Below are 21365 nucleotides of genomic sequence, written 5' to 3'. Positions count from 1 at the left end.
CACACAGCTAATTTTTGTATTTTTAGTAGAGACGGGGTTTCACCATGTTGGCCAGGATGATCTCGAACTCCTAACCTCGTGATCCGCCTGCCTCAGCCTCCCAAAGTGCTGGGATTACAGGCGTGAGCCACCATGCCCAGCCAAATCTAGGGCCAGAACATGGCTGCAGCATATAAAAAGAATTGAACTCCATACTTTTGTTAACCCTGTTTTTTGTTTGTTTGTAGTTGTTGCTGTTTTTGAGACAGAGTCTCGCTCTGTCGCCTAGGCTGGAGTGCAGTGGTGCAATCTCGGCTCACTGCAGACTCTGCCTCCCGGGTTCAAACTATTCTCCTGCCTCAGCCTCCCAAGTAGGTGGGACTACAGGTGCCCACCACCACACCTGGCTAATTTTTGTGTTTTATTAGAGACAGGGTTTCACCATATTGGCCAGGCTGGTCTGGAACTCCTGACCTTGTGATCCGCCCACCTCGGCCTCCCAAAGTGCTGGGATTACAGGCGTGAGCCACCACACCCAGCCCCTGTTTTGTTTTTGTTTTGCTTGCTTCTTAGGGTTGTTTTTCTATTTATGGTAAAGGCATTGGCTTTCCATTTGTAGCATCAATAGAATATTTCCTGTTTACAATAACCTTATGTCATAGTAAATGGTAAAGGGATTTAAAGCAGTGGTTTTCAGCTGCCAGAGGCCTGAGAGAGTTTGGGCATACTCTGTGTGATCGGGCAGAAGGCCTGTGGGAAGTTTAGCAGAGGACAGGGCCAGGAAAGGCGATGGACAGTGGGGGTCTGTCCTGGTCACCAGGCCCCTGGGTCCTGCCCACCTGCTTGGAGCTCCCCACCCATCACACATGATGCTGCCAAGCCCTCTGGGTATTGTGGGCAAATACCTTAGGAGAGAAGCTGATGAACTTTGTTTCTTGAAATGCACAGATTCCTTGGACATCCCTGAGAGGTCAATCATGAAAGTCAACTTGGTTTTCTCCCCCTCATTTGGGTTCAGAATTTAAAGTCCACACACACAGGCAGTAAGATGATATAGATACAGACATCATCACTCGGTTTCGGATGTTAAAATGTCTAGGTGGGTTAGGGGTGATTTGCGATCACACAACCTTGTGGCACAAAGAGGAATTCCCAGGCCAGAGGGAGACATTTTATTGCCATGTTATGATCTTATCATTGAGTTGAAAGGCAATCTTGTTTCATTTTGGATTCTTTCTTATGTTTATGTCTTATAAGGGCACTTTGAATTTCCAAGCAAATAATAATTTTGAATTAGCTTTTAATCATTGACTTCTAGCACAGTTATATGATCAGAAACATGCTGTGTGATTTGATTGCTCTCAAATATATTGAGATTTGCTGGAACAAAATAAGTCAGGTTAATTTTTGTAAATGTACCATGCATGCTTAAAATGAATGTATCTACATTTGTTCCTGAGATACAGGTTGATGGACGGATGGCTACATGGATGTGATGGAGATGGTTTACTATCGGGACCTTCCGCATCCTGCTGATGTTTTGTTGCTTAGGATATGAATGGCTGAGCGGAGGCTGTAAAACCTGGCACCCTGCTTGGGTATGAGGTTCTTCCTGCCATCCTGCCATCATTTGTTTTTTATGTTTTGTCACCAAAAGTGACCTTGAGGAACCCTGGGAGCTCAGGAAGGAAGGAGCGCCCAGAAGCAGGGACAGGGAGCTGGTTGGGGAGGACCAGAAATCAGGTTTGTGAAGGTTCCAGAGAGGACCTGTCCTTGCGAGGAGTGTGGGAGACTGAGATGGGGGAGGGGTCATTGGAATGATGCGGGCGCTACTTGGCGTTGTCCATTGTGAGGCACCACCGGGGTCATCAGGGATTGGTGGAGAGGGAGTATAAAGCCCCAGGGTTGCCAAGGGAGGGCCCAGACCGAAGAAGGTTTGGTGGATAGCAGAACCTTTTTGTCTCCCTCTAATTGCTCCTAAGCCTCACGCTCCCTTGCCCCGCGTGTCCTGTTGCTTCCCTGATCTTCTCCGTGACCTGTAGCTAAACCTTCCACCAGCGCTTGAGAACTTAATTGGAACCGGATCCTTTCCCAGACCCCTTTCTTCTTCTCCTCGTCCTCCTCCTCCACCTCCTCCAGGTGCCCAACAGCCCCCTTCTCCTCCTTTCCCTTCCCTTACTTCCCCCTTCCCCTCCCCTTCCCCTCCCCCTCCCCTCCCCCTCCCCAACACAGATCCGGCCCCGGTCCCCGTCCCCTTCCCTCCCCCCTGCCCTAAGCCACCTCCACCTCTGTCCTGGCCGCCTCAGGGCGCCCTGAAAGGACCAGGACATGCGGCTGCGGTGGTGGCTCCTCTTTTGGCTCCTGCTGGGATTTATCAGCCATCATCCCACCCCTGTGAGTAGACGCTGGACCCGCGGGGTTTCTTCCTTTTTACTGGGCTGTGTCACGCGGCATGAAATTACACAGCTCAGGCCTGTAATCCCAGCACTTTAGGGGGCCGAGGTGTGGGCAGATCACTCGAGTCCAGGAGTTGAAGAGTAGCCAGGGCATCATAGCGAAACCCCATCTCTACAAAAAATTCCAAAAAAGATTAGTTGGGCCTGGTGGTGCCTACCTGTTATCCCAGTTACTGGAGAGGCTGAGGTGGGAGGATCGCTTGGGCCCAGGAGCTGGACGTTGCAGTGAGCCGAGATGGCCCCGCTGCACTCTTGTCTCTAACAAACAAGATGGACCAAAACAAAGTGAAATGTCATTTGATTTGTGTCATCTGGTTTGATGACTTTTTTTTTTTTTTTTTTAGACAGAGTCTCACTCTGTCGCCCAGGCTGGAGTGCAGTGGCAAGATCTCGGCTCACTGCAACCTCCGCTTCCGGGGTTCAAGCAATTGTCCTGCCTCAGCCTCCTGAGTAGCTCAGATTACAACGCCTGCCTAATTTTTGTATTTTTAGTAGACCACCACGCCTGGCTAATTTTTGTATTTTTAGTAGAGACGGGGTTTCACCATGTTCGCCAGGATGGTCTCCATCTCTTGACCTCGTGATCTGCCTGCCTCGGCCTCCCAGTGCTGGGATTACAGGCGTGAACCACCGCGCCTGGCCAAAATATGTAACCTAAAGTGTAAGTTTACTAACTTTGGAAAGTACATACACCAGCATAAACCAACCCCCTTTCAAGATCTACATTATTTTATTTATTCATTTATTTTTTTGAGACAGTTCCTCCCTTGTTGCCCAGGCTGGAGTGCAATGGGGCAATATCAGCTCACCGCAACCTCTGCTTCCCAGGTTCGAGCGATTCTCCTGCCTCAGCCTCCCGAGTGGCTGGGATTACAGACATGTGCCACCACTTCCAGCTAATTTTGTATTTTTAGTAGAGATAGGGTTTCTCCATGTTGGTCAGGCTGGTTTTGAACTCCCGACCTCAGGTGATCCGCCCGCCTCAGCCTCCCAAAGCGTTGGGATTACAGGCGTGAACCACCGTGCCCAGCCAAGATCTACACTATTATGTCACCCCAGAAAGTGAACTCTCACTCTTCCCAGCCAGTCTCTTTCTTATCATAGGTTAGCTTGCTTATTCTGGAATTTCGCGTCTACAGATGCATGCCATGCCATAGGTACTCTTTTGTGTCTGCTTTGTTCTGCTCAACACCATGTTTCTGAAATCATTACCATTGTTGTATGGTTCTCTAACTCCATCATTTCCATTTCAGACTCAGCATATGCGCAGTTCAACCTGATGAAGGGCTATCTCTGTTTAATTCACCATCTTGAAAGAAACATTTAAAATTGAGATGTTTTCAAGGATATATAGTTAAATCCTGAGGAATCGATGTAGAAATGTTATCACAAGCTGTCTGAACTTACTCAGGGGAAGTCTTCATCTTCACTCACATAAGAGTCTAATGGAATTAATATCAACAATCTTAGAGAAATCCCACACTATTCATGCCATTTTCATGATCTCCGCCTTGGTAAATTTTTTTTGAGACAGTCTCGCTCTGTCACCCAGGCTGAAGTGCAGTGGTGTGATCTCGGCTCACTGCAACCTCTGCCTCCCAGGTTCAAGTGATTCTTCTGCCTCAGCCTCCCAAGTAGCTGGAACTATAGGCGCGTGCCACCATGCCCTGCTAATTTTTTGTAATTTTAGTAGAGATGGGTTTCACCGTGTTAGCTAGGATGGTCTCAATCTCCTGATCTCGTGGTCCACCCACCTCGGCTTCCCAAAGTGCTGGGATTGCAGGCGTGAGCCACCACGCCCGGCCCACCTTGTTAATTTTTAAGCACTAAAATTTGATACTTATTTGTGAATGAAGTAATCTCTTCATTGTATTTTTTTTTTTTTACTTATGCTGAGCTTTAAATGACAAAGATTCATATAATCCAAGAGAGAAGTATTATTTAGAGGGATTCTTTTACCATGTGATATATAACAAATGCATCCAATGTTATACATCAATTTAAAAAACAAGTAAATAACTTTAAAGAAAAGATAACTACTGGCCAGGTGCAGTGGCTCACACCTGTATTCCCAGCACTTTGGGAGGCCGAGGCAGGTGGATCATGAGGTCAGGAGTTGGAGACCAGCCTGGCCAAGATGGTGAAACCCTGTTTGTACTAAAAATACAAAAATTAGCCGAGTGCGGTGGCAGGCGCCTGTAATCCCAGTTACTCAGTAGCTGAGGCAGGAGAATCTCTTGAACCCGGGAGGCGGAGGTTGCAGTGAGCTGAGATCATGCCACTGCAATCTAGCCTGGGTGACAGAGCAAGACTTTGTCTCCAAACAAAAAGAAAAGATAATTACTTTATACTTAGCTTGTCTTAGCCATGAGTGACGGGCTGCATGTGGCCCAGGACAGTTTTGAATGCAGTTCAACACAAATTTGTAAACTTTCTTAAAACATTAGGAGATTTTGGCCAGGTACAGTGGCTCATGCCTGTAATCCCAGCACTTTGGGAGGCTGAGGCGGGCAGATTACCTGAGGTCAGGAGTTCGAGACCACCCTGGCCAACATGGCAAAACCCCATCTCCACAAAAAATACAAAAATTTGCTGAGTGCATTGTCAGGCACCTGTACTCCCAGCTACTCAGGAGGCTGAGGCAGGAGAATCACTTGAACCTGAGAGGCAGAGGTTGCAGTGAGCCGAGAGCATGCCACTGCACTCCAGCCTGGGTGACAGAGTGAGACCCCATCTCAAAAACAAAACACCAAAACAAAAACAAATGGCTGGGCACGGTGGCTCACACCTGTAATCCCAGTACTTTGGGAGGCCGAGGCAGGCAGATCGCCTGTCAGGAGTTCAAGGCCAGACTGGCCAACATGGTGAAACCTCATCTCTACTAAAAATACAAAAATTAGTCGGGCATGGTGGCAGAGACCTGTAATCTCAGCTACTCGGGAGGCTGAGGGAGGAGAATGGCTTGAGCCCAGGAGCTGGAGGTTGCAGTGAGCCGAGATTGCACCACTGCACTCCAGCCTGGGCGACTGAGTGGAGCGGAACTCTGTCTCCAAAAAAAAAAAAAAAAGAATTTTTTTTTTAGATCATCAGCTATTGTTAGTGTTAGTGTATGTTATGTGTGGCTCAAGACAACTTTGCTTCTTTTAATATAGGCAGGGAAGTCAAAAGATTGGATATCCCTGCTTTATACCAAGAAAGACAGCACCCCACATTTGCGATGCCTAAAAACACTACCAGCCATCTGAAAAACATGAGACTTGTAACTTCTGTTCTTTTTTGTAGCAGTGGAATCCCACGGTGATATCTGAGGGATGTGGTTACCTTTTGGAGGAGGTTGACGGTTTCTAAGGATGATTCTTTCTGAGTGAAATATTGTCGGTGTCGTTGACCTTTTCATTATTTCAATTATTATTATTCCAGGTTATCAACACTCTGGCTGTCTATCGTCATCGTGAGACTGACTTTTGTGGAGGAGTTCGAGACCACCCTGGCCAACATGGCAAAACCCCATCTCCACAAAAATTGGATAATTTGATAATTATCGTTATTGGGTTTCTGAGACCTTACACATTTACCATTCTCTTCTGCACAAATTACCTTTGTGTGAGTATACTAACTTTCTGTAGAGGTATACTTGTAATCACAAATAAGAATAAATTATATAAAACAATTCACATTTCTGGACTTCATTATGAATATGTGGTTTTACCCAAACAATCAGGGAAATGATTTATTAGCATAAGAATTATGAAAATGTCTGCCATTTACATTATGAAAATTAAATAGGTCGGTGTTTGTTTAATAGAATGTCAACAGAGCTTTTGGTCAAAAATAAGTTTTTTTAACCTTTGTGCTATTTATCACAAATGGAGTATGAGGTTTCATCACTTAAATAGGAAATTCTTTCTAAACTCTTCTGCTTTATAGTTCTATCGTATGGGTGGAAGGAAAGCTTCCAATCTCCTCTCTGAAGATTCACTGCAGAAATGAGCTGACAACAGACAGCTTAACAGGAAAAGAAAAACCTAGAACAGGCATAAACATGGGAACCAGCTGAAAAATGAGACTGCTAGAAGGGCCGGATGGTTGATGCTTAAAGAGCACCCTCTTCTGAGGGGAGAGGGAGATAGATGGAGATGTAGGCCATTTAGAGGGGCAGCAAATGATTTTTAGGGGAAATGAAAGAGGCCAAGGAACAAACAATTGGCCTGAGACAAAGTTCCTCTGAGGTCATAGGGACGAGGTGACAAACTGCCGGAAGGTGAAGGGCAGAACAGCACTGCGTCTCATGATGCAGAGAAAGCCCCAGAGAATCTCTTAGAACTGCCCTCCAAGAGAATCGATGAAAAGTGTGTCTGGGCAGGGTAATTTTGAATGACATCATTCAAAGTGCATGTTCCCACTTGCAACCGGAGAGAGATCAGTATGTCAAAAGTCTGTACTTGGTAAGAATTTGGCTGCTAAGTTGTGCCATAATTTGTCTTTTGAGCCTTTTTTCCTTTGGGTAAGTTGAGCTCTACATTTTGTCTTGCCATTCATGACAGTAAAAATGTGGTTGTCTGGGGGCTGAACCTCCTTCTGAACAATGATCCAAGATAAAAGTACTAATACCACAATGCTTTTTTATATTCAAGGGAAGAGGAAGTATGTTTCAGTTTCACCACCTAGATAATTACACGTCATTTGGCACTGCCTTTCAAGATATGTAGAAAACAGAAAATATATGAGTTATGAAGATATCTAGGCACATTTAACATTCTCTATGCCACTTAGTCCTGAACAGAGAATTTTCGGTATAAATTGGAGGAAGCTTTTTTTTTTTTTTTTTTTTTTTCTTTTCTCACCCCCGAGACGAGTCTCCCTCTGTTGCCCAGGCTGGAGTATAATGGTGTGATCTCGGCTCACTGCAACCTCCACCTCCTGGCTTCAAGCGATTCCCCTGCCTCAGCCTCTCAAGTAGCTGGGATTACAGGTGCCCACCACCATGCCCAGCTAATTTTTGTATTTTTAGTAGAGTCGGGGTTTTACCATGTTGGCCAGGCTAGTCTCAAAACCCGACCTCAAATGATCCACCCGCCTCAGCCTCCCAAAGTGCTGGGATTACAAGCGTGAGCCACCACGTGAGCCAGGGGAAGTTGTTAAATTTACCGCTTTTTAACAATTCCATTTAGGAAAGTTCAGTTGAGCTGTTGGACTTGGACAACTTCGCACCTCTCATCTTTGTCCTTGTCATCTAGTCATCTATACCATTACCTCCTAAGCAGGGACATCATGGGTGCCATGAAGCATTCATGCGTGATGGCATTTCTTTGCTTGTCATTTCTTCATGTGTTTAACATTTCTCCTAGCTCCAAACTGGGCCAGCTACCTTTCCTATGAAATCTAGCAGTAGTTGTGGGATTGACGTGGTTGCTCTTTTCATCTTTTTAGATTACCCATTGCTTCTCTCAAAATCCTAGTACATGACTTTTTTTTTTTATCCTATGTGCAGAAATCAGGAAAAAGCAAATTCTACAAAGAATTTGAAAGATACTATTTCAGGCCAGGTGTGGTGGCTCATGCCTGTAATCCCAGCACTTTGGGAGGCTGAGGCAGATGGATCACTTGAGGTCAGGAGTTCAAGACCAGATGGGCCAACATGGTGAAACCCCATCTCTACTGAAAAGACAAAAATTAGGCAGGCATGGTAGCAGGCACCTGTAATCCCAGCTACTTGGGAGGCCAAGGCACAAGAATCGCTTGAATCTGGGAGGTGGAGGTTGCCGTGAGCCAAGGTAGCGCCACTGCACTTCAGCATGGTTGAGAGTGACACTCCATCTCAAGAAAAAAGTCATTTCAATGACTACCTCAGGAGATTCATAGGTATCTGACCCACATCTGAGATGGGATTTGCATTGCATTTTCGCTATGATGAGAACAAATATTTAATATCTTCGAAGATTAAAAGCATACTGTGATAATATGGAAATCTTGGTGGAAATTCAGTCATTAGTGAGAATGTTTTGCGTTAAGTTCAAACCAGCCTCAATGAAGCTGATGTGAGGGAAGGGAAAGTGAACTCTGAGTAGAGCAGGGACAGAAGGAAGATGCTCCAGTGCAGATCAGGAAGGAGCAGGGGGTGAAATGTTACAAATTCTAGAACTCAGAGAGCTGAAGGTAATTACTTCCTTTTCAAGTTGTGAAACATGTTAACCTGTGGTAAAATACTTATAAAATGATAGTAACCATCTAACCATGTTGAAGTGTACAGTTCAGTTGTGTGAAGTATATTCATGTCATTTTTTTTTTTTTTTTTGAGACGGAGTCTCACTCTGTCACCAGGCTGGAGTGCAGTGGTGGGATCTTGGCTCACTGCAACCTCTGCCTCCTGGGTTCAAGCAGTTCTCCTGCCTCAGCCTCCCGAGTAGCTGGGACTACAGGCGTGCATCACCATGCTCAGCTAATTTTTGTATTTTTAGTAGAGATGGAGTTTCACCATGTTGCCCAGGATGTTCTCCATCCCTTGACCTTGTGATTCACCCGCCTCAGCCTCCCAAAGTGCTGGGATTACAGGCGTGAGCTACCGCACCTGGCCTATTTTTTTTTTTTTTTGAGACAGAGTTTCAATTTTGTTGCCCAGGTTGGAGTGCAATGGCACAATCTCAGCTCACCACAACCTTTTCCTGCTGGGTTCACGTGATTCTCCTGCCTCAGCCTCCTGACTAGCTGGGATTACAGGCATGCACCACCATGCCTGGCTAATTTTGTATTTTTAGCAGAGACAGCATTTCTCCATGTTGGTGAGGCTGGTCTCAAACTCCCGACCTCAGGTGATCCGCCTGCCTCGGCCTCCCAAAGTGCTGGGATTACAGGAGTGAGCCACCGTGCCAGCCTCATGTCATTCTTGTGTGTGTGTGTGTGTGTGTGTGTGTGTGTGTGTGTGACAGAGTCTCATTCTGTCGCTCAGGCTGGAGTGCAGTGGTGTGATCTCGGCTCACTGTAACCTCTGCCTCCCAGCTTCAAACGGTTCTCTGCCTCAGCCTCCCGAGTAGCTCGGATTACAGGCGCCCGCTGCCATGCCCAGCTAATTTTTGTATTTTTAGTAGAGACGGGGTTTCACCATCTTGGCCAGGCTGGTCTTGAACTCCTGACCCCGTGATCCACCTGCCTTGGCCTCCCAAAGTACTGGGATTATACGCATGAGCCACCGTGCCCAGCCGTCATTCTTATATTATTATTTCCTAGGTGTATTTCCTGAAGACTATCTTCTGGTCTCGAAATGGACATGATGGATCCACGGATGTACAGCAGAGAGCCTGGAGGTCCAAACGACGTAGACAGGAAGGTATGGCTCTCTTGGAATCCCCATAGTGTGGAAATGAGTTTGCCCTGGAAAGGGAAAGAACAGCTTCTTTTCCTCAGGTTTCTCACCTTCTCTTCTCCTCACTCTCACCAAGGGCTGAGGTCCATTTGTATGCACACAAAGAAAAGAGTTTCTTCCTTTCCAGGAAATAAAATTGGCCTGAAAGACGTCATTACTCCATGGAGACATGTGGAAAGAAAATTTAGAGCGAAAATCCATAAGAGGAAGGTGACAACGAAAATCAACCATCATGACAAAATCAATGGAAAGAGGAAGACCGCCAGAAAACAGTAAGATGTGCCTTGACACAAATACTGTTGTATGAACCATGTGCCAATCAAAGTAGACAACTGTAAAGTCCTTGAGAATATTTTCTACAATATTTGTGGCAAATTCAGTGGGTTCAAAATTGAGTTTGTCCTTTCTGCTTCATTAGTTTAAGCTGTATAATTCCTTTCCCTTCCTACATTCTTGTTTGTCATTTTTTCGGGGGAAGAGGAGTTGCTAGTACTGGCATTGGTTTTCCTTTCTCTGTCTTTTTTTTTTTTTTTTTTTTTTTTCCTGAGATGGAGCTTTGCTGTTGTTGCCCAGGCTGTAGTGCAATGGCACAATCTCAGCTCACTGCCTTTTGGGTTCAAGCAATTCTCCTGCCTCAGCCTCCCAAGTAGCTGGGATTACAGGTGCCCACCACCACGCCCAGCTAATTTTTGTATTTTTACTAGAGATGGGGTTTCACCATGTTGTCCAGGCTGGTCTCGAACTTCTGACCTCAGGTAATCCACCTGCCTCAGCCTCCAAAGTGCTGGGATTAGAGGCGTGAGCCACCACAGCCAGCCTTTTTTTTTTTTTTTTTTAATTTTGAGATAGAGTCTCGCTCTGTCGCCCAGGCTGGAGTGCTATGGTGCAATCTTGGCTCACTGCAACCTCTGCTCCCAGTTTGAAGCAATTCTGCCTCAGCTTCCCGAGTAGCTTGGATTACAGGTGAGTGCCAGCACATTTGGCCAATTTTTTTTTTTTTTTTTTTTTTTTTTGAGACAGAGTCTCACTCTGTCACCCAGGCTAGAGTGCAGTGGCATGATCTTGGCTCACAGCAACCTCCACCTCCCAGGTTCAAGCGATTCTTATCCCTCAGCCTCTTGAGTAGCTGGGACTACAGGCATATGCCACCATGCCCGGATAATTTTTGTATTTTTAGTAGAGGCGGGGTTTCACCATATTGGCCAAGCTGGTCTAGAACTCCTGACATCATGATCCACACACCTCGGCCTCCCAATGTGCTGGGATTACAGGCGTGAGCCACCGTGCCCGGCCAGATTTTTGTATTTTTAGTAGAGACAGGGGTTCACCATGTTGGCCAGGCTAGTCTTGAACTCCTGACCTCAGGTGATCTGCCGACCTCAGGTGATCTGCCTACCTCAGCCTCCCAGTGTGAGCCACCGCACCCAGCCTGGATTGTTGAATTCAATCCTTGGGTCACCTCCAGATTCATTTTCACAGTCTTTCATGTTTTGGTCATATTACATTGTATTTTGCTGCCATATGACTGATCTTTTTCTGTTAAATGTGAGATACTTGTTAAAAAAATATTTAGCAATGAATTGAGGCCTAGTAGCATGTTATCTTGCTGCAGAAGAGATGGGAGTCTACTTCTGGGGGATGGTCAGGGGTCCTCCATACAGGCTGCAATTGAGGTCGTCGGTGCAGGCTCAGTCCCTACAAAGGCCAGGGTATTTTCTGTCCACCTTTATTCTGATGCATGACTCTTCTGGGTCTCAACCAGAGCCAGTGGACTTCAGTATGGGTCGCTTTCATTGGCAGACCCTCAATCCACTTGTTTTCCATCTAATCCCATGCATGTGTGCAAAAGCTGCTGTGCTTCTTTGCATCTCAGTAGTTCCTTCTGGAATTCAGCAATGAAACTCAGGGAAATGGGTTCCAAATGCGAGGCTGACTTTCGTCCTGGGTTTCCTTCTTCTCCATCTTCACCTCATGTCTGTTTACTGCCATGTTAGCAATTTGATGTATTCAATCATGAGTTTTATATTCTGTTTGGTGTCCCCCATTGTTCTCATCGGAGATCAGAAGCTTCAGATGCACTTATGTCAACTCAAGAGTAGAATGCTTCCTTAGCTTCCCTCCAGAGTCAGGTTTTGTGTTTCTAGTTCCCAAGTGCACAGCAGGAGTAGTGATGTCCTCACTGGCTTCTCATTTGCATTAAACTGTGAGCTTCTTTAGCGTGGGGACAGGACCCTGCTCCCATTGCATTCTCAGCACCTCACCACACACTCCTTGTTGGAGGCCACTCCAGACAGCATGTGCTGAAGGATGCCCTGTGGTCAGAAACAAGTTCATGAACTTTCTCTTTGAAGTGTTTTTGTCCCTGTTTCCTAGCGTTCTGGGAATTTTACACATCCTTCCTATAAAACCAAGTATCAGGTGAGATCCTTAGGATCAGGACCATGAATCAAGTGGTGTGAGGGCAACACAGCAAACTTACCCTTTTTAGGCCATTTCCTTTTTCTGCCCTCAATCTCTGTGAACTGAACCTTGTTAAAGTCAGTCAACACCAGGGTGGATGGTTTGCCATTGTCACCTATTTTCAGGACATAACACCCGACTTAGGAGCCATTCCGATCATTTCTAATTCAATAGATGCGCCCAGCATTCAGATTGCCTTTTCTCTCAACCAGGATCTTTAAAGTCGATGACAAGAGTTCCAGTCCTGAATCATGGCAAAATGCAGTAGTGAACTGCGGGGTTAATGACACCATATTCTGGAACGATCTCTCTATGGCTGATGGTCTCAGTTCCGGCATCAGCCTCTGACTGAGAATCAGGTCTCACACAGGAGGAGTCAGATGAGGAGCAATCCTCTGCTTCCGATGGAGTTAGTTGTGATGAATTGGTGAGGTCTGGTTTTTCACACTGAACTAAAATGAGCTTTCGCTGTGTCAAGCACAAGACTGACCCCAGAGACACACATAGTGCACCTCATAGAAGCTTTTAATAGTCTTTATATTTACTAAAGAATAGGACTAACTATGGAAGTATGAAGATGAGCTGGAAATGACAGGTGACTTGCCAGCAGGCCAGAGTGTGACTTTTTTTTTGTCCCTCAATGGGAGGTGTCCATTCTCCCTTTGGTTGTGAGAATCAGTTGGTTCATTTGTGGGAAGGTTGCAGGGGGGATCTTTGAATCACAGCCTTCAGATGCCAGAAGGGCAGAGGGAATCCCACACGGGCTGGTGGATCATGTGTGTGCATTTCTCTCCCTTCTAATCTGAGGAAACTAAGCATGAAAGAATGTGAGCATGCAGAAAAGGAGAGGCAGGTATCAGAGGCAGAGGAAAATGGGAAATTGGATATGAAAGAAATACACACCTACAAGTGAGTTCAGAAACTGAACCCCACCCTCTTGGGAAACGCCCATTGGAGTGTTGTTTTTAACCTTTGTACAGTGTTTAGACCCAGTAAATGCAGAAATAGAAACAAATGGTCAGAAGACATATCGAGAGAGAGAGAGAGAGTTCACAAAACAGAAAACAAAGTACCTTAATATTTACCACTGACCAAAAGATGTGAAGCAGCAAAATGTCTCCTGACCCCATTGCCAGCTAGACTGTGTGTGGAAACTCGGTTCATACCAGCCATTCTAGGGGTGGGATGAGTTGTTGTCATCCTTAGGAAAGTGTGTTGTTGTAGGATCAACCACATCCTTCTAAAGGACTATGCCTGTTTATAAGCCCAGCTGTTTCTGCCCTGTGAAACACGGTAAGGATATTAATACAAAGAGAATACAGCTTTATGATAAAAGATGCTCAATGAAGGATGAATTAGGGATATACTGAGAATGGGGAAGGAAACTATCATCTCAGAAGTCAGCAGGCAGTAAGCAAGAGGAGGAATCAATATAGCAACAGTTTGGATCAGACCGTACAGTTTTTTTGTTTTTGTTTTTGTTTTTCTGAGATGGAGTCTCGCTGTGTCACCCAGGCTGGAGTGCAATGACGTGATCTTGGCTCACTGCAACCTCCGCCTCCCAGGTTCAAGTGATTCCCCTGCCTCAGCCTCCCGAGTAGCTGGGATTACAGGTGCCTGCCACCACGCCCGGCTAATCTTTTGTATTTTTAGTAGAGACGGGGTTTCACCGTATTAGCCAGGATGGTCTCAATCTCCTGACCTCGTGATCCATCTGCCTCGCCCTCCCAGAGTGCTGGGACTACAGGCATCAGCCACCGCGACCGGCTCAGACTGTACTCTTATAGCCATCTGAAATACGTTTTCTAGGTACAGATAGATTGTGTAAGGGTACAGTTGTGAGGATAACAGAAACATGGCAGATTATTTAAAATCATCCTGAAAGTGGTGCTTTATCTGATGAAAGTGATTGTAATCCATAGGAAAATGTTTCAACGTGCGCAAGAGTTGCGGCGGCGGGCAGAGGACTACCACAAATGCAAAGTAAGGAGCTTCCTCCCCGCAGTTGCAGGATAGTTCAGTGCTGATGCAGATGATGCCACGGCTCTTAGACTCTCTCAACATTCAATTTCTCATGTGTTGGCTTTTTCAGATCCCCCCTTCTGCAAGAAAGCCTCTTTGCAACCGGGTAAGTTTGTTTGTTTTCCTTGCTTTTGAACATAGTCTGCCAGGTCAGGACATGGATACATTTTTCTCCCTACAGCTCTGTGCTCAAGCCCTGCAGAGGGAGATGGCAGAGAGAAAGGCTGCCTACAAGCATCACAGTCCCATCCCTGTTGGTAACCGTGTTGTGCAAAAACACCTTCATCCCCACCCAGTGGGGCCCCTGATCTAATATTCAAAGTGTCAGAGGTTCCATATTTGTAATAGCAAATGGGCCCTGACTGTAAATTAGTGAAGAGTGAATGTAACTTATTACCCACAGGGACAATTCCAAATGAAGGCCTTAAATGATGCTCAGCTAAGCTGGTTCTTGTGTGGCCTCTGTACCTTCAAAAGCTGCCGAGTCCTATGATTACACGTGATGGGACTTGTACACTTGAAGTGAAACACAGTTTTAAAACTTGCATTGTTTAGAATTCCCACCTCATTTTTCCATGGACAAAAGTATTCTTTATGTCCTAGTGCACTTACAATTTGGTATTACCTGGGAGTGAAAAGAAATATTGCAGCCATGCCTAACTGACTTCTTGAGGTAAGATTGTTCTGTCAGAAAACCCTCTCCCAGTTCCCCTGCAGCTCTTCAGGAATCCACATCTCTCCAGAGCTCTTTGTTCTCATGGGTGGCACCTCCAGAGTGAAGAAGATCCTTTGTCAAGAAGGGAAACAGAGGGGAAATGAGAGGGTCCTGCAGGCAGAGCTGGAATCAACTTCCACTCTGCCTCTTGCAAGCTGTGTGACCCTGGGCACAATTTCTCCTTCCTCTGGAAACCTCTGTTTTCTTAGATTTGGAGCAGGGTGGTCACACTGACCTTGCAGAGTTCTGAGAATCAGAGACAGAACATAAAAGGCCTGGAAAACATTCTCCAAAAAGAAGCTGCAACATGTGTGGACAATGGGCTTTTCATGCCTCTCTTACTGTCTGTTGACCTGGTGCAAGAAACATGCTCTGGTGATGGCTGTGAGGGAGGAATGAGGATAGACATAGACACTCCTGTGTCTCAAACATGCTTCTTTATTACTCTGTTATGACTCTGTCTTCCCTGGGGCAGGACCCCAGCCTGCCTACATTTGCAGACAGACACAGTGGCATGTGGAGACAACAGTGTGTCCCAATGACTTTTCTTTACCCCCCAGCTGTCAGCAGTACTCAGTGGAAGGGTGATATTATGACAGTGATACTGCTATTTTGAAACCTGGAGGATGGAAAGGTGCAAAAATCTATCACCAGCAACAGAAGGTGCAGACCGTGTTGGTGGCAGTAATTTTGTCCATCAAATGAATATGTGTGAAAACATTCCCTTCTTCGGCCCTACAGGTCAGAATGGCGGCAGCGGAGCATCGTCATTCTTCAGGATTGCCCTACTGGCCCTACCTCACAGCTGAAACTTTAAAAAACAGGATGGGCCGCCAGCCACCTCCTCCAACTCAACAACGTTCTATAACGGATAACTCCCTGAGCCTCAAGACACCTCCCGAATGTCTCCTTCGTCCCCTGCCACCCTCAGTGGATGATAATATCAAGGAGTGTCCTCTTGCTCCTCTTCCACCCTCTCCTCTTCCACCCTCAGTGGATGATAATCTGAACGGGTGTCTCCTTATCCCTCTTCCACCCTCTCCTCTTCCACCCTCAGTGGATGATAATCTGAAGGAGTGTCTCCTTGCTCCTCTTCCACCATCTCCTCTTCCACCCTCAGTGGATAATAATCTGAAGGAGTGTCTCCTTGCTCCTCTTCCACCCTCTCCTCTTCCACCCTCAGTGGATGATAATCTGAAGGAGTGTCTCCTTGCTCCTCTTCCACCCTCTCCTCTTCCACCCTCAGTGGATGATAATCTGAAGACTCCTCCCTTAGCTACTCAGGAGGCTGAGGCGGAAAAACCACCGAAACCCAAGAGGTGGAGGGTGGATGAGGTGGAACAATCACCAAAACCCAAGAGGCGGAGGGCGGATGAGGTGGAACAATCGCCCAAGCCCAAGAGGCAGAGGGAGGCCGAGACACAATTACCCAAACCCAAGAGGCGGAGGTTGAGTAAGCTGAGAACACGCCATTGCACTCAAGCCTGGGCAATAAGAATAAATCCGTGGGTCGAAAAAAAGAAAAAAATCAAAAAATAAAACAAAACCCACACTCCAAAAACAAACTAACAAAGAATAAATAAATAATATAAAAATAAAATAAATACTGCAGTCCTTATGTTATTGCTTTGTTTCAGTATCTGGTATGATTGCCTGAGGGACCTGAGGTTCTTAATTAATTGTGGGGTTTTTTTTTTAATCTTTAGAAGTGGTTGGTTATGTAAAATATTATTATTATTATTATTATTATTATTATTTTTTTTGAGACTGGGTTTTGCTCTGTCACCCAGGCAGGAGTACAGTGGCTCGATCACAACTCACTGCAGCCTCAACCTCCTGGGCTTCAAGCAATCCTCCTGCCTCAGCCTCCCAAGTAGCTGGGATCACAGATGCATGCCACCACACCTGGCCAATGTTAAAAAATCCTTTAACTTTTTTGTAGAGATGCACTCCTGGACTCAAGCGATCCTCCTACTGGTCCCGACCACCAGCCTCTTTCTGATAAACATTTACACTGTTTATTATCTGATGCCATTTCTATCTTCTTCCTTGTCATCCAGACATCAAAGAATTAGGTTTCTTCAGGGTTTTCTTTTTCAAGTCCTCATTGTTAAAGATCACTCACATTAGGGCCAGACACCACGACTCATGCCTGTAATCCCAGCACTTTGGGAGGCCAAGGCGGGCAGAGCACTTGAGGTGGGGAGTTTGAGACCAGCCCGGCCAACTTGGTGAAACCCCACCTCTACTGAAAAACATACAAAAATTAGCTGGGCGTGATGGTGCATGCCTGTAGTCCCAGCCACTTGGGAGGCTGAGGCATGAGAATCGCTTGAACCCAGGAGGCAGAGGTTGTAGTGAGCCAAGATCACATCAGCACACTCTAGCCTGGGTGACAGAGCGAGACTCTGACTCAAAAAATAAATAAAATAAATATCACTTACATTAGATATACCCAAGGGGTGTTCTATAGAGAGTTGGAAGCAGTGGTTATTGCAACAGGGGCACGGAAGTCATCTGGCTATGCCAGGATGCCCAGGGGATACTCGGGGTGGGTGGCATAGTGGTGCTGGGGACTCACCGCACAGGACGCTCTGATTGACGCACTGCCAGGAGTAGCGCTCTGTCTTGGGGCTGCAGCCGGCCTCCTCAGCTTGAGTGTAACAACAGTCGTGGCCATGGCAGCACCTGCGGATGTCACATGGGCAGGACAGCAGGTGGGTGAAGCTCTCTCCTGGCCCTCCTCTCTTGCCAGGACCATGGGTGAGTGAAGACCTCCAGGGAGGCACAGCATCCTCTTATCTAAGTTTTTTTTTTGTTTTTTTTTAAGAGACAGGGTCTTTCTCTGTCGCCCAGGCTGGACTGCAGAGGCACAATCATAGCTCACGGCAGCCTTGAACTCCTGGGCTCAAGCGATCCTCCTACTTCAGTGTCCCAAGTAGCTGAGACTACAGGCACACGCCAGCATGCCCGGCTGGTTTTTTAATTGGTATTTCCTTTGAGACAGCGTATCTCTCTGTTGCTCAGGCTGGAGTGCAATGGCTCAATCAGCTCACTTTAGCCTTGAACTCCCGGGCTCAAGTGATACTGCCACCTCAACCTCCCAAGTATGCTACTACAGGAACACAAACTCCTTTTTGAAATTTTTTGTGGATATGGGGGTCTCACTATGTTGCCTAGGCTGGTCTCAAACTCCCAGGCTCAAGCAGTCCTCCTACCTCAGCCTCCCCAAATGCTGGGATTACAGGTGGGAGCTACTGTATGCCTGGCCTTATCTAAGCTGTTTCCCTGAAAATCCCCGACTTGGGTAATGATTCCATTGGCCCCACCATGCCCTGTCCTGCCTTCCTGGCTGTGCCCAAGCTTGGTCCCTGCCTGCCTGCCTCACTCTCTGGGTCTCGAGCTTCTGTGACACATGACTCCTCTCTCTTCCTGGAGTGATCCAAGCCCTGCCACTTCCTGACTTTGCCCACACTGTACCCTCTGCCTGGGGCAACTTCATGTCTGCCCATTGACCCTTAGGCCTCAGCTCAGGCACAAGCCCCTGCCTCCGGAGGTCATCCAGGCCTCACCAGGCTACACCCTCTCGTAAAATTGGATTCCCTCCCTTCAGGGCAGGTTTATAATGAAATCCTCCTCAGAGGCCAGGTGCGCTGACACCCATCTGTAATCCCAGCAGTTTGGGAGGCTGAGGTGGGAGGATCACTTGAGGCCAGGGGGTCGAGACCAGCCTGGGCAACATAAGAGCGACTCTTGTCTCTATAACAAATTTAAAAATTAGCTCACCAGGCCAGGCTCAGTGGCTCATGCCTGTAATCCCAACACTTCGAGAGGCCGAGGCAGGTGGATCACGAGGTCAGGAGTTCGAGAGCAGCCTGACCAACATGGCGAAACCCTGTCTCTACTAAACATACAAAATTAGCCAGGCATGGTGGCACGCACCTGTAATCCCAGCTACTCGGGAGGCTGAGGTAGGAGAATTGCTTGAACCCAGGAGGTGGAGGTTGCGGTGAGCCAAGATCATGCCGTTGCAGTCCAGCCTGAGCAACAGAGCAAGACTCTGTCTCGAGACAATAAAAACACACAAAAAATTAACTCGCCAGGATGGCACATGCCTATAGTCCTAGCTACTTGGGAGGCTGAGGAGGGAGGATTCCCTTCAGCCCAGGAGTTTGAGGCTGCAGTGAGCCACTATGATTGTGCCACTGCACTCTAACCTGGGCAAAAGCGAGACCCCAGGCTAGAGTGCATGATTTTGGGTCACTGCAACCTCCACCTCCCAGGTTCAAGTGATTCTCCTGCCTCAGCCTCTTGAGTAGCTGGGACTACAGGCATGTGCCACCACGCCTGGGTAATTTTTGTATTTTTAGTAGAGACAGGGTTTAGTAGAGACCATGGTGAAACCCCGTCTCTATAAAACAAATCTCTACTAACCCCATCTCTACAGAAAACAGCTGGGCGTGGTAGTGCACACCTGTAATTCCAGCTCCTTGGGAGGCTGAGGCACGAGAATCATTTGCATCTTGGAGGCAGAGTTTGCAGTGAGCTGACATCGCACCACTGCACTCCAGCTGGGATGACAGAGCAAGACCCTGTCTCAAAAATAAGAAAAAGGAACAAACAACAGCAACGACAACAAAAAAACCTCTGTGTCAATCACAGCCTTCAAGCTAGGGGAGAGGCGGCCGAATTCTGCCCTCTGCTAACTGACTATAGCTTTGTGGAAATGGGCGAGTGGCATGCCCTTTTGAGCCTCAGGGCCCCATCTGTAAAATGGGCATAACCGTCATGCCCGTCTTTAAGAACAGCCTTGGGGGTAAATGAGTGGAGCTCATGGAAAGATCTCAGCCCACAACCTTCCACAGAACAGGCGCTTCTCACAAAGTAAGTAGCAGGAGTGCAGAGGCTGCAGGCATGAATCCAGCCAGACTGCCTGGGTTCAAGTCCCAGCTCCCACGTCTTGGTAACTATGTGGCCTCAGACAAGTTACTTAACATTTCTTTTTTTTTTTTTTTTTTTCAGAAGGAGTTTTGCTCTGTCACCCAGGTTGGAGTGCAGTGGTGTGATCTCGGCTCATTGCAACCTCTGCCTCCCGGGTTCAAGCAATTCTCTTGCCTCAGCTTCCTGAGTAGCTGGAATTACAGGCACCTGCCACCACACACAGCTAATTTTTGTATTTTTAGTAGAGACGGGGTTTCACCATGTTGGCCAGGATGATCTCGAACTCCTAACCTCGTGATCCGCCTGCCTCAGCCTCCCAAAGTGCTGGGATTACAGGCGTGAGCCACCATGCCCAGCCAAATCTAGGGCCAGAACATGGCTGCAGCATATAAAAAGAATTGAACTCCATACTTTTGTTAACCCTGTTTTTTGTTTGTTTGTAGTTGTTGCTGTTTTTGAGACAGAGTCTCGCTCTGTCGCCTAGGCTGGAGTGCAGTGGTGCAATCTCGGCTCACTGCAGACTCTGCCTCCCGGGTTCAAACTATTCTCCTGCCTCAGCCTCCCAAGTAGGTGGGACTACAGGTGCCCACCACCACACCTGGCTAATTTTTGTGTTTTATTAGAGACAGGGTTTCACCATATTGGCCAGGCTGGTCTGGAACTCCTGACCTTGTGATCCGCCCACCTCGGCCTCCCAAAGTGCTGGGATTACAGGCGTGAGCCACCACACCCAGCCCCTGTTTTGTTTTTGTTTTGCTTGCTTCTTAGGGTTGTTTTTCTATTTATGGTAAAGGCATTGGCTTTCCATTTGTAGCATCAATAGAATATTTCCTGTTTACAATAACCTTATGTCATAGTAAATGGTAAAGGGATTTAAAGCAGTGGTTTTCAGCTGCCAGAGGCCTGAGAGAGTTTGGGCATACTCTGTGTGATCGGGCAGAAGGCCTGTGGGAAGTTTAGCAGAGGACAGGGCCAGGAAAGGCGATGGACAGTGGGGGTCTGTCCTGGTCACCAGGCCCCTGGGTCCTGCCCACCTGCTTGGAGCTCCCCACCCATCACACATGATGCTGCCAAGCCCTCTGGGTATTGTGGGCAAATACCTTAGGAGAGAAGCTGATGAACTTTGTTTCTTGAAATGCACAGATTCCTTGGACATCCCTGAGAGGTCAATCATGAAAGTCAACTTGGTTTTCTCCCCCTCATTTGGGTTCAGAATTTAAAGTCCACACACACAGGCAGTAAGATGATATAGATACGGACATCATCACTCGGTTTCGGATGTTAAAATGTCTAGGTGGGTTAGGGGTGATTTGCGATCACACAACCTTGTGGCACAAAGAGGAATTCCCAGGCCAGAGGGAGACATTTTATTGCCATGTTATGATCTTATCATTGAGTTGAAAGGCAATCTTGTTTCATTTTGGATTCTTTC

General features: G+C 46.9%; 1 protein-coding gene across 1 annotated transcript; it reads left to right on the top strand.

The window, feature by feature from the left end:
- Nucleotides 1-1636: 1636 nt before the first annotated feature.
- On the top strand, nucleotides 1637-17075 carry LOC129394268 (nuclear pore complex-interacting protein family member B15-like). The gene is made up of 7 exons (XM_063597579.1): nucleotides 1637-2373; nucleotides 5856-6038; nucleotides 9660-9759; nucleotides 9923-10067; nucleotides 14178-14238; nucleotides 14348-14383; nucleotides 15734-17075. The coding sequence occupies exons 1-7, from the start codon at nucleotides 2308-2310 to the stop codon at nucleotides 16529-16531; spliced, it is 1389 nt and encodes a 462-aa protein (XP_063453649.1). The 5' UTR covers nucleotides 1637-2307; the 3' UTR covers nucleotides 16532-17075.
- The last annotated feature ends 4290 nt before the right edge of the window (nucleotides 17076-21365 follow it).

This window comes from Pan paniscus, chromosome 18 (genome assembly GCF_029289425.2).
Source record: "Pan paniscus chromosome 18, NHGRI_mPanPan1-v2.0_pri, whole genome shotgun sequence".
Lineage (NCBI taxonomy): Eukaryota > Metazoa > Chordata > Mammalia > Primates > Hominidae > Pan > Pan paniscus.
Note: the sequence above shows the minus strand (reverse complement) of the source record. Positions and strands in the feature narration are given on the sequence as shown.